We start from the raw sequence: 12277 nt of genomic DNA on the forward strand, positions 1-12277 counted from the left end.
CAGGAAGAGGTATACTATCAAAAAACAAATATGTATACTTATACAACAGAAACCCAGAGATACCTGTATTCTACCACCTGACGAAAATTCATAAAAGAGAAGAAACCCCCCCGGCAGACCAATAGTCGCCGGTATTAATTCAATGACATCAAATATTTCAGAATACACTGACGTCTTTTTACAACCACTGGCAAAATAACAAAGAAGTTATATTAAAGACACAATACAGAATGGAAAGATGATTTTACCCTTGTGATGTGATATTACTTCACATTATTCAGCTATTCCACATGATAAAAGAATGCGATGAGTTTAAAAACATCCTGGAACAAGAATCAGAACTTCAGTGACCAGAATAGTTTTATCATGGATTAAATTGCTTTTATTTTGCACTATAAATATTCCCTTTTTAATGGCACATACTTTCGGCAGACAAAAGGAACGGCGATGGGTACTAAATTTGCACCAGGATATGCAAATTTATATGTCACAGCATGGGAAAACAACAACAACATCTGGACAAACAACCCATATTTGTACTCCTCCTATGAGCAAGATACATTGACAACGTCATTTGCATATGGACAGGAGATAATAGTGGGCTAGAAGCTTTCATCAAGCATATAAATAATAGCGTTCCCGCTAAAACAGCCTGCTGGGTGCCGTCCCCACACGTGGGCTGCAGTGTCCTGTGGGTGGGTAAAATAGCAGTGCAGAGGTCACAGAGAAGGGACAGCTTGGGGGCAACTCAACATGACCATATGTGCTGGTCACACCAGAGTGCTCTTTCTCTAGGTCCGGGAACCTGCCCGGCTCCGGATCTACAGTCATGGCCAAAAGTTTTGAGAATGACACAAGTATTGGTTTTCACAAAGTCTGCTGCTTCAGTGTTTTTAGACCTTTTTGTCAGATGTTACTATGGTATACTGAAACAACATTACAAGCATTTCATAAGTGTCAAAGGCTTTTATTGACAATTACATTAAGTTTATGCAAAGAGTCAATATTTGCAGTGTTGACTATTCTTTTTCAAGACCTCTGCAATTCGCCCTGGCATGCTGTCAATCAACTTCTGGGCCACATACCAACTGATGGTCGCCCATTCTTGCCTAATCAATGCTTGGAGTTTGTCAGAATTTGAGGGTTTTTGTTTGTCTACCCGCCTCTTGAAGATTATACGTTCTCAAAGGGATTAAGGTCTGGGGAGTTTCCTGGCCATGGACCCAAAATTTCGATGTTTTGTTCCCCAAGCCATTTAGTTATCACTTTTGCCTTATGGCAAGGTGCTCCGTCATGCTGGAAAAAGCATTGTTAGTCACCAAACTGTTCTTGGATGGTTGGGAGAAGTGGCTCTTGGAGGATGTTTTGGTACCATTCTTTATTCATGGCTGTGTTCTTAGGCAAAATTGTGAGTGAGCCCACTCCCTTGGCTGAGAAGCAACCCCATTACAAAAGTAATAACTGTAGGTGACTACATAGCTCAGATCTCCCAAGAAGAAGCAAAATGCATCTTCAACCTCAAAACCCTACACCCAGAAGGCCTCAATCTAGACTTTGATCTGGGCTATTTCTGAGATCTATAATATAGTCTAGTAGGATAGCCTCTACTTCCTTTTTTTACCCCTTCCGGATTCAGATCTAGTTTATGTTAAAGACAAGCAAAATATATTAAAAATCCCCCATCCATTCCCATATTTCTGTACTCCCACTAAATATATTTATCCCTCCTGCATAGAATACGGCGGTATATGAGTGCGTAAGTACAACACATTGTAGAGATATAGAATATGACAGTATGATGCATTACATTAGTCTGTATGTCTATACCCATACTCCATCAATTACTGCCATTATTCTAAGTATTACATGTGTAGTACACAAATATTATAAACTAGACTGCCGCATATAACTATCTGAATGATCATTAAAAGACCCTACTGTGACAATTATACAATAATATTATTCTGTACACTATCGAATATGGAAATGTCTTTACAAATATTGGATTACATGCTGTTATCAGCATAAGGTTCTGCACCTTTGTACTCCTACTCATATATATACCACAATTCTCACTTCAAGAGACAGCATGGGAATCATAATAAACATTTATTTATGATGAATTCAATATAGACAGCCAAAGAACAAGCACTAGGACCCGGGAGGAACCACCTATGAAGGACAACAGATGCTGACAGGTTCCCTCCTCCCCGGGCTATTTAAACTGGAAGGCACACACTACCTACCAACTCTGATAAAGCCCCCAGCAGGGGTGAAACACGTAAGATGACTTTTACGGTATCAGACAGTTACCGTATGTACCTGCACACCACAGCCACAGAAAGTAGCGCTCACCCGCCGACTCAAAGCAACCGGACCAGCTGCAAGGACTGGGTATCGAACACCGGAGAAGAAATTGTGGAGCATTCAGGGGCAAGAGAACACCATCGCAGAGTACACAGGAACACAGTACCAGACTCGGTCACCACAGTGGGACATAGCATCAGAGCCAGCAGCCACCACAGACACCCATCACATTACCAGACCAGCCTGACTTGGAAACACATACCGGAAAAAAGCCACAGGTGACTCATCAAAAACAAAAAAATTTACTGGTAAGTTTTATCAGCGGGACGCCGCTGTTTATATCTTATCATAAAGGGACTAGTGGCAGTTTTAACTATCAGTTTACACCAGGAGTAACAAAAAGATACACAAAGGTTTTGGCAGTGCATCCATGACCAGCTAAAAGCTATAGAAGAAAAGGAGTGATCACTACATCTGACGTTTATGAGCTATTTTATTACAGCACTGAGAGAACCTTGTATTAAAGGCTGACACAGCCACTGACTCATATTTGAGCCATACAAGGCATGTTAATGGACAAATACTAATGTCTTACTAGAGAAGCATATTTTGTTATTTGTATGTATTCTTTATAATGACAGCTATGAAATAGTACCTTTTCTATAATATTGCGGATATTTTGAGGTCTATGGACCATGGATATCTATAGCCATACCTACCCCCTAACGCCCAATCTCGTCTGATCTTGGAAGCTAAGAGGGGTTGGGCCCGGTTAGTACTTGGATGGAAGACCCTATTGGAAGTCCAGGTGCTGTAGTAATTTTTCTGGAGTTATTTAGAATATGTGGACCTGTATTATAAGAAAAATGAATCAACAACATTAGAATTATAGAAGAACTGGAACAGTCTCTACAATCAATATGATGTCCACCTCGTATCCCCTCTACTAGCACATCGGCAATTATGAACCATGAAGAAGACCAGTACCTAGGTAACTATACTCGTGTAGATGTCCATACCCACTTCCTAACGCCCAATCTCGTCTGATCTTGGAAGTGGTGGGGCTTGGTTAGTACTTGGTTGGGAGACATCCTAGGAAGTCTGAGTGCTGTAGTTGAATATATGGGGGTATATAGGTAACCTTGGTATGCAGAACTCCAGACGAATTGGAACCATTATCGGAGGAAGTGAATTGAGACCTCAGTCACCATTCTTAAATAGACTGCACCTATTTCCAGGATCAGAATTTATGAGACAGTTTTGGAACAATGAACAAATAAAATTCTTGGACAATAGTGAAAAAAGAACTATGACCTAATTAATTGAATATTTCGAAGTATACCTATCTCCTGAGTCCATATAAAAAGGAGAATCTATATATAAGCTCCAAGCCAGAAATATATTTATAAAATGAACATTATTTCAGTTTTTTATATGCTTTACAATCATGTGTAAACCTAGGAATATGAATATATCATACAAAATGAATATAGCCGGAACATTTTCGTTCCATTATTAGTAGTAATTTAATTTTATACATATATTTTTTGTATAGGTTGTCCTTAATGGGTTAAAATTCTTTTAAGCTGTCAATATATAAAAATACTCATCTATTGTACTATGCTGAATACGCTTGTTAAAATGTATCTATGTTAACTGGGGCAAAATAGTGATTAGATGACATCAAAATTATGCTAATAGATTATGCACTAAGATATGTTAAATTAAATGCTTTGGACTTATAATTTGTTTTAATCAACTGAAATTATGCATCTCTGAAATGCATTTACAACACAATTATTGGGGACACAACCCATTATAGTGAATTCTTTAATTACTGCCATGAATATCTCTTTTTTAAGAATTACCTTATAAGATAACCATAAAAATGGCGGCCTGCAGTAGAGCGACAGGGATGTACCCCTACCGACTTCACGATGAGACCGAAATATGCGTATGCTGGATCACGTGAGAAACGTGGTTGAAATTAAAGAAAGGGTCGATGACGTTACGCCAGCGGGGAAAGGGCGGAAGTGACGTGAAGATGTAGTTAGCCATCGGGCGCAACACATACACTCAGGAAACCGGAGATCGCATCAACAGGATATGACGCGTGCGGAGAAGGACACGTGAAACGCCAACCGGATACGATGTGTATGGAGAAATACATGTGACACATGAAGTGAGGGCGGAAGTGACAAATATACCCGATCACTATGGACAGAAACACTACCATCTAAGGGTGGAAGTCGCTCGGCGCCCGATTTTAAAAAGATAAAAAGAGGAGAGATTTGATAAGTGACTAAAAATAACTATAGACAAGCGTCTAGCTTGAATATATGCTAAACAGTATGATGCACTTGTTCATTTATGAGTTCTAGCTAAATCAGGACATCACTATTCAGTGGAAGTGATGTCACTGATTACTACTAATGAACACTAATTAGTGTGGTATATATAGTCCCTAAATCTTTAATGGAGCCACATTACCCTTGAAGAAGTCTGGGAGACAGACGAAACGCGTTGGAGAGCTCCATACCTGCTTTACATGAACCTGCCTGAATAAGATCTATCTATTTAAAAGATAAGCACTTGGCACTTTTTTATCACTCATTGATTTTAATACATAATTTAATATTTATTCTATGTACTGTGCTGATTATGAAATATTTTTTTAAAATATCCTGCTATATCTTTATGTGTATATATTGTTATGTATTTTTTATTTCATTAAATAATATCTTCCTTTTAAACTGGTCATAATATCTGTTATCTAAGTTGGCTATATAGAGATATATGAGAATTTACATCTATCCTAGAAGCTGTTCTATTTAGCACAGTTTTATGCACTTTATTAATATAAACTTTAAGCGTTATTATTTTTCCTTCTTTGGGAATTAATTTATCACTATTTTACAAAATCCTTCTTTTATTCACCAAAAAATTGTTTTATTCACTTATATATTTATTTATATAATAATTTATGTATTGTACCTGAGCACGATTGTCGCCTTGCACCAAGTCCACTTTAAACTTATTCTTTATAATGCTACATATTTGTAACTTCTACTGTTACATGCTGACAACATCTGTGCTTAAGCTGGCCACACACATGGCGATCTGCACATGATCAGCCGATGTGTACGATTTGTGTACGATTTCCCTTGAAACTCTCCCCGGCAGCTATGCACACGATCTGCACACAATTTGATGTCCAATCTTCATACGATTACTCTTGCATCCAGACTTTCACAGTGCATCGCCTCCTAGATTGTCAGATCTGCCCTACTGCACGGCAGATCTGACGATGCGATGTTCGCATCGTGATTGTGAGTGGCGACTCACGATTTACTCAGAACTTGGCCATATTTTACACGATCTATCGTTCCAATGTGTCGGAATCAGCCAGATCGGGTAAAATATCGCCATGTGTGTGGCCAGCTTTACAGTAACATTGTTTCAAAAGTTTACAAGTGCACAATGAGAATTTTGTTATACAGTGTTAAGGTTTTATTCTATAGTAATAAAACAATGGGCCTGAGTCAGAGGCGCTCGCTGTTTGCGAGCGCTCGCTCTGAATCAGGGTGGGGATTTTTTTTTTTCTCCTGCCCGCTCGCTAAGCTGTGGGTGCCCACCCACAGCTTGTGCGAGCGGGCTGGAGATGGTCACGATTATCGCGACCATCAGCATTGCGAGGAGACCCTAAGGTAGGGTCTCAGCACTCGCAATGCCGAGTGGACTTTCTGCTCTAACAGAGCAGGAAGTCCACTACTGACATCACGAGTGATGTCAGTAGGGCCGCCCACAAACGGCAGGCGTTCCTTCGGGAACGCCTCTGCTTGTGCAGCCACCCCCACGACCCGCCTACAAAACCGGGCAAGCTGTCGATCAACATCGACAGCCGCCCCGTTTTGTTGCAAGCCCCGGAGCGAGTGAAGTTCTCACTCGCTACGGGGCGTGCGCACTGGGCCACCATTGACCCGCTTGCGAGCGCATCTGAATCAGGTCCAATATCTTTTATTAACATGATTTGCCTGAGTAGCCATTTCTGAAGTACCATACCGCTGTTTATATTACCATACTCCAAATTAATAGGGGTTTAACCAACACATCTCAGCGCCATTCTTTCCTAATCTTTATAACTTTGCAATTTTATGTAATGGGGAAGGGACCCCACTAGAATTAGGAGAGGGCTGCAGAGATGCATAATTAGGAAGCACAATCAAATAGCCACTCTTTATCACATAACCTCCACACAATCTATATCAAGCAATCCATACACCAATAACACACTAACCCCACTATATAACCTTCATCACCCCCTATTACTGACATCATCACAGTCCAGTTTCCAATAACAATAATATGCATGGCCAGATAAAGGCTAATTAAAAGGACAGCAAAACCTAAAATACAAGACCGTATTTATAGAGCTACTAATAATTCTCAAACATACAGTATATGTAATTTTTTTGTGGAATTGACCAAAACTGTGGAAAGGGTTGTGTTATTTTACTACACACAGCAGATTTAGGGGCCGACCCAATTCCTATCTAAGTAGGGAGTACAAGGCAAAATGAGAGAGGTTGCAGTCACTATTTTCCAAAGGTACATTGCTTGGAATTGAATCAAAACCCTTGTCCAGAGGTTCCCAAACGCGGTCCTCAAGGCACCCCAACAGTTCAGATTTTAGAGATATCCATAGTTGAGTGGTTAAATTAAAATTGACTGAGCTACTAAAAAAGTCACCTGTGGTCAAGCATGGAGATCCTTAAAATCTGGACTGTTAGGGTGCCTTGAGGACCGAGTTTCGGAACCTCTGCCCTAGTTATCTCACTGAAAGACCCTGCAGTCAGCCTCTACTTTTGCGAAAGAAAAATAAAATACAATGTCAAACAATTCAAATTCTATCAATTTAGGACTGTGAATGCCATTAGTAGCTTTTATAAAAAGGCAATTTGAATTTATGGATTAGTCTTTCTCTATATGCGATTTATACAGCAACATTACCTTTCAAAGAAGGACTTTATACTTTTCATCAGGGATTCTCCTGGATAGATCTGATTGTCTCTAAGATATCCGAGAATACCAATTAATCTGCTCCTTGTACTAACATCACGTATGTCCTGGTCAGCATCAAATATACACTGAAAGGTGTCTTCCGCAGGTGTCAGGCCATTCTGCAGCATTTCATTGTAGAGTGTCCAAGCCAGGTTTTCCTCTCCATGTTCGAAAGCGGCCTTAATGCATTCTCCATAATTCCTTGCAGAAGGCGGGGACATTTTTTTAATACTTTCCAAACAAGCTATTGAGTCTCTCCAGCGATCTGTTTGGCTAAAACCTTTAATAAACAAGCTGCAGGCCCCAGTATCCAAGGCCGCAAATTTAGTTTTCATTATATCGTAAACATCAAAAATCTCTTTACTATGATTCTGTTTGACACATAACACCAAATACTTCAAAAGTAACTTGTAACTTATGTCGCCATCTTTTTCTGCAACAAAAGCCAGCAAGGACTTTGCGATATTTATATCAGTTTTATTTTTAATCATCTCGACCAGTACAAGTTCTTCAAAGTTTACACAATGGGTGCACTCTTTTAGATTGCCCCAATCATTAGTACTCAGTGGTGCAGAAGGTAAAGTTATTTTGATGGTGTTTGTACGTTCAAGAACACGTTTGCCATTAGAAAGACTTTTTACTGCCCTTTTTTCAGCTGCCCCTGCAGCAAACAAGGATGAACTGCTCTTGTACGTCGCCCTTTTGTGCTGCTTTGAATATTTATTGAAGTAACCATCCTCATCTGCGCCAGCTTTTACACTGCATGATGTACTGATGAGCCGCAGAGAACCATACATTTGTACTCGGCTTATGAAAGGCATAGAGGTAGCAGAAGCTTGAGACATTGTGATTTTGCTTAGACATACCTGCCTATGCAATGTCCTGCAGCACAGCTGGAGGGATAACATAATGATGACCTCCTCCCTCTTGGAATGGTCTTATATGGGGTATAGACAGCTAAATCAATGCCTACAAGTAAAAGCATATATATTAACAACCAATGCAGGGGTTACATGTAAGCAGATCCATTATAAATCGCATACCCAACGCAATCACATTGTATTAATAGCTGCACAGTGCACACCAGTATCTCCTTCTTCTTCCTTGTAACCACATGTATACTACACAGAACCCGACAATGCCTTCTGGGAATTGCTAAGGGATGATAGGCAATGAAAACAACGTCTGCGGTACAAGCCTCGTTAGAGCGGGCGTAAGAGGTCAAATAATATCTGTCTCCAGCACTCGGCGCCATTTTAGTGTAGCCAATGTTATGCTACAACGTGAATGAGTCTACGGCAATATGATTACCTCCTATCTGCTATCATACAGGACTGAAGACATTTACAGTAAGAACCATACGTTTAAATGCGTTGAAATAGGAAGTGACGTTGTAAAGAGTCAGTTGATGCAGGAGCTGAGCAGGTGACCCAGTTACTTACAACTAGCTGAGCTGTGCTGTTTCATAGTAACCAGTAGTGGGAAAGGTTACATAATATATAGTGCTTTGGGCAATCTCTGCTGAATGAATGTGGGTATTCTGGAGAGAGATCAGCGTAAGACATGGAATAGATGTAATTTCACTGCACTTGCTCCTGGTTTGCAATGTGTTCCTATAGCTTGCATGCTAGTAGAATGTGTGTTAGGGCAAAGAGCGTGGGCTGGAGCAGTGACATAGGTTTGTGTAAAGCAATAGGCCCACATTTTATATTTGTATCTTATCTACGTAACCACTTATTAGAATGTTATAGAGAATAAGCACCATACAGTAATCGTGAAGTTTAGTATCATAAATTCTGCATCCTTTTATTGTTTCTGTAGCTAAATTGGACTGACTGTCCCTTTCACCCTAACACCCACTGGACAATGACCCTCAATTAGTTCTTCTGAGCCAAACGACTGCTGCTGTTCCCTGGTACCTTGCATCGTCTTCTTCTTCCCCTGTCATGTACAGCTAGTAAACGGATGAGGAGTGGGGAGTACAGACAACACACAGATTGGCCGGCGTCAGAGACAAAGAAGACGTTTCAGTGAAGGGAGGAGACACGAGCGGTCACCCACCGCTGCTTCGGTGATTGTAGAAACAGCAGGTGACTGAGAATCTGCAGTGATTATTTCAGAGGCAACCATGACTAATTTGGTGCCCTTTGCAAGATTTTAGCTGGTTTCCCTTAAATTGCAGCTAATTCCACCATCAAACATTGTGTTCCTAATATGAACCATATGCTGGGCAGCCCCCTGGAGCAATGGTGCCCTAGGCATTCTCTATATGGCCTATGCCAGTAGTTCCCAAACTTTTTCAGATCATGGCGCCCTAGGGTATCAGCGTTTTTTCCATGGCACCCCTGAGCCAAAAGTTTCTTAGAGATATTCAGCAAAAATGAAATTAAGTAAATTGTGTTTTTATGTCACCTTTAGGTTCAGTTATGTGGTGGTTGACAGAGATACACTGCTTTTTGTCCACATATTTTTTGATAGGCATAACCAGTGCTAATGGCTGCCAATCACACTTATTAAAAATAATTTTATTTAGTACTTAACCACCAACCTGAGGCACCCCTGCAAGTTTATTGAGGCACCCAGTTTGGGAACCACTGGCCTATGCCAATGGCCAGCTCTGGTCAGTTAGCCGGGATTGTAAAAGAGAACAAGACCTGCAGAATTAAGGTTATTAGTTTAATGGGTGGAAGAGGGCAGAGTGGATCATTTTGATGATAAAAGCTGTATTTTGTTCATACCACTTTCTCAAAATGGCACCATCTATTTGGAGAGATGAACCAACATGAGACTGCAGCCTATCCTTTCATTAGGAAGCCGTGATATTGCAGAGGTGCTGATTCCTAGTGATTGTAAAGGCTGTGTTCTCTGAGAGATCACCCCTGCCTTGTTTGGGGGTCATGTCCAAGTTATGTCATAGACACATGCTCACACAAACCCAAAATGAGGGAATACAGTGGGCAGTGCCGTGTTTTTGATATATATACTGTATATATTATATAATTTATTTTTTGTAGAAAAATAACAGAAGCCTAGAATGGACTGGAGAAAAAGTCTGAAAGAGAAACTGGAGAGAGATGACAAAGGTATTATGACTTTGTGGTATTTTACACACCGTTCTTAAACGATGTACAGACTTTATATTCAATTGCAAATTATAAAGGAAATGTGGTCCTGCTTGTCAACTTGCAGTCTAAAGAAATATTGCCATTTTTTAAATAGAAAATATATAGACATTATTTTCTAGAAATATATTTACTATGTATATTGACATTTAAAAAAATATATATATTTTTTATTTTTTTTCAAAAGTAATTTGGCAATACAACTTTTAGGAATTTTTTACATTTTAGGTGTTCTATATGCAAAATATCCCCAATGGGTGTAGTTTTCCAATATAACCCAGATCATATAAATTATTGTCTATATGATACATTCTAGTTGGATTGGATTCCCTAAGCTGCGACTTTTTCAAGCCATCGCTTTTGACCCTGAAAATTAAAACTGCAATAATATTTAATGCAAAACAGTTTGTTTAGTAAATCTTTCCCCTAGTCTCAATTTAGTATTTATAAGGCATCAGGCAGCTATCTGGACAATTTCCAGTTCTGCCGGGGTCGGGGGTATCTGTTAAATCCAACATGTTGGACATACTTCATGATCCTCTAATGTTTTACAATAATTACATGAGAAATGGTTGTTAATACGTCTTTATTTCAATGTATTCTATTTGGAACAACTTATACCCCTTTCAGACATACTGAGATTCCCGGGATTTTGGCCTGCCTCGGCCAAATTCCCGGGTCTCATGTCTGTGTGAAAGGTACCTACCCGGGAACACGTTCCCGGGTAGCCGCACCTGCAATAGACCAGGGTTGTTCCCGGGAGTTAAGTCCCGGGAAATTACCCTGCTTCTGTCTGAATGGTGCTACCCGGGAATTTACTACTCCCGGGCAGCACCAAGCAGCTTTTGCATGTAGCTGACAGCACAGAGCGTCCTATAGGACGCTCAGCGCTGCTGTTTTGAGCTGACAGCGCAGAGCGCCCTATAGGACGCTCAGCGCTGCTCCTTTGAGCTGACAGCGCAGAGCGTCCTATAGGACGCTCAGCGCTGCTGCTTTGTTTGAGCTGACAGCGTAGAGCGTCCTATAGGACGCTCAGCGCTGCTATTCACCACCCCCAGCACTGGCCGGCTGTGCCACAGCGGGCCGCCCATACTCCCGCTGGACCACCAGGGAATTAAAATGAATGTTAAAAAAAATTATAATAAAAAAACAACATTTGGCTGGGAGGAGCAGACGGCAGAGAAGAGGCAGGTAAGCAGAAAATCCCTGCTCTTGTCTGAAAGGGGTCTACCTGGGAATTTCCCGGGTAGACACGGTAGTGTGAAAGGGGGGTCTCGACCAAATACCCGGGAATTTGCACAGGAGAAATTCCCGGGTCTGAGCAGGAAATTTCCCGGGTTGTATGTCTGAAAGGGGTATTATACATAACATGTCTGCAAATATCTGATGACTTTATTTTTTGTTCTTATTTGTATGTTTTTTCTTAATTTTTTCTGTTAATTGAAAATTTCTTCAATAAAAAATACCTAATTTAAAAAAAAAAAATCCAACATGTTGGACAATCTTGTTTCCCCATTTCCGACCTGAAAATGGTTGGAATCGGCGAGTTGGGGATTTTTAACATGTTGAATTTCCTCGATTCCCTGGCTGATTACCACTCTTATCGGAGTGGGGGATAGGACCATTGATGTATTGCAGGCCATACATTTACGGCAAAATTCCTCATTCTGCCGATCCGATTGTAGCTCAAAAACGACGATCGTCAGACATCGATGATCTGCGATCTATCGTGGAAATTCAACATGTTAAAAATTGCCAAACTCACCAATTCAAACCTTTTTCGGGTC

General features: G+C 40.4%; 2 protein-coding genes and 1 pseudogene across 6 annotated transcripts in view; 2 read left to right on the forward strand and 1 right to left on the reverse strand.

Annotated features, from left to right (window-relative positions):
• PRORP (protein only RNase P catalytic subunit) overlaps positions 1 to 8513 on the reverse strand; it is a 187591-nt gene extending 179078 nt beyond the window's left edge. Inside the window, exons 1-2 of one of the 2 annotated variants that reach the window (XM_088470307.1) lie at positions 8453 to 8513; positions 7318 to 8337 (exon numbers count right to left, since the gene is read on the reverse strand). In XM_088470307.1, coding sequence (XP_088326433.1) covers positions 7318 to 8276 — 959 coding nt within the window. In that variant the 5' untranslated portion in view covers positions 8277 to 8337; positions 8453 to 8513. Of the gene's footprint in view, positions 1 to 7317 lie in introns of both variants that reach the window. The other variant, XM_088470306.1, reaches the window with a different exon arrangement.
• On the forward strand, positions 3009 to 3127 carry LOC148526436 (5S ribosomal RNA; annotated as a pseudogene).
• Positions 8514 to 8749: 236 nt separating the features above from the next.
• PPP2R3C (protein phosphatase 2 regulatory subunit B''gamma) overlaps positions 8750 to 12277 on the forward strand; it is a 41230-nt gene continuing 37702 nt past the window's right edge. Inside the window, exons 1-3 of one of the 4 annotated variants that reach the window (XM_088470312.1) lie at positions 8750 to 8793; positions 9190 to 9458; positions 10383 to 10451. In XM_088470312.1, the coding sequence (XP_088326438.1) occupies positions 10403 to 10451 (49 nt within the window). In that variant the 5' untranslated portion in view covers positions 8750 to 8793; positions 9190 to 9458; positions 10383 to 10402. Of the gene's footprint in view, positions 8794 to 8816; positions 8943 to 9189; positions 9459 to 10382; positions 10452 to 12277 lie in introns of those variants that run through there. The other 3 variants (XM_088470310.1, XM_088470309.1, XM_088470308.1) reach the window with 3 other exon arrangements.

This window comes from Taudactylus pleione, unplaced genomic scaffold, assembly GCF_031769625.1.
Source record: "Taudactylus pleione unplaced genomic scaffold, aTauple2 ptg000096l, whole genome shotgun sequence".
NCBI classification, from domain to species: domain Eukaryota; kingdom Metazoa; phylum Chordata; class Amphibia; order Anura; family Myobatrachidae; genus Taudactylus; species Taudactylus pleione.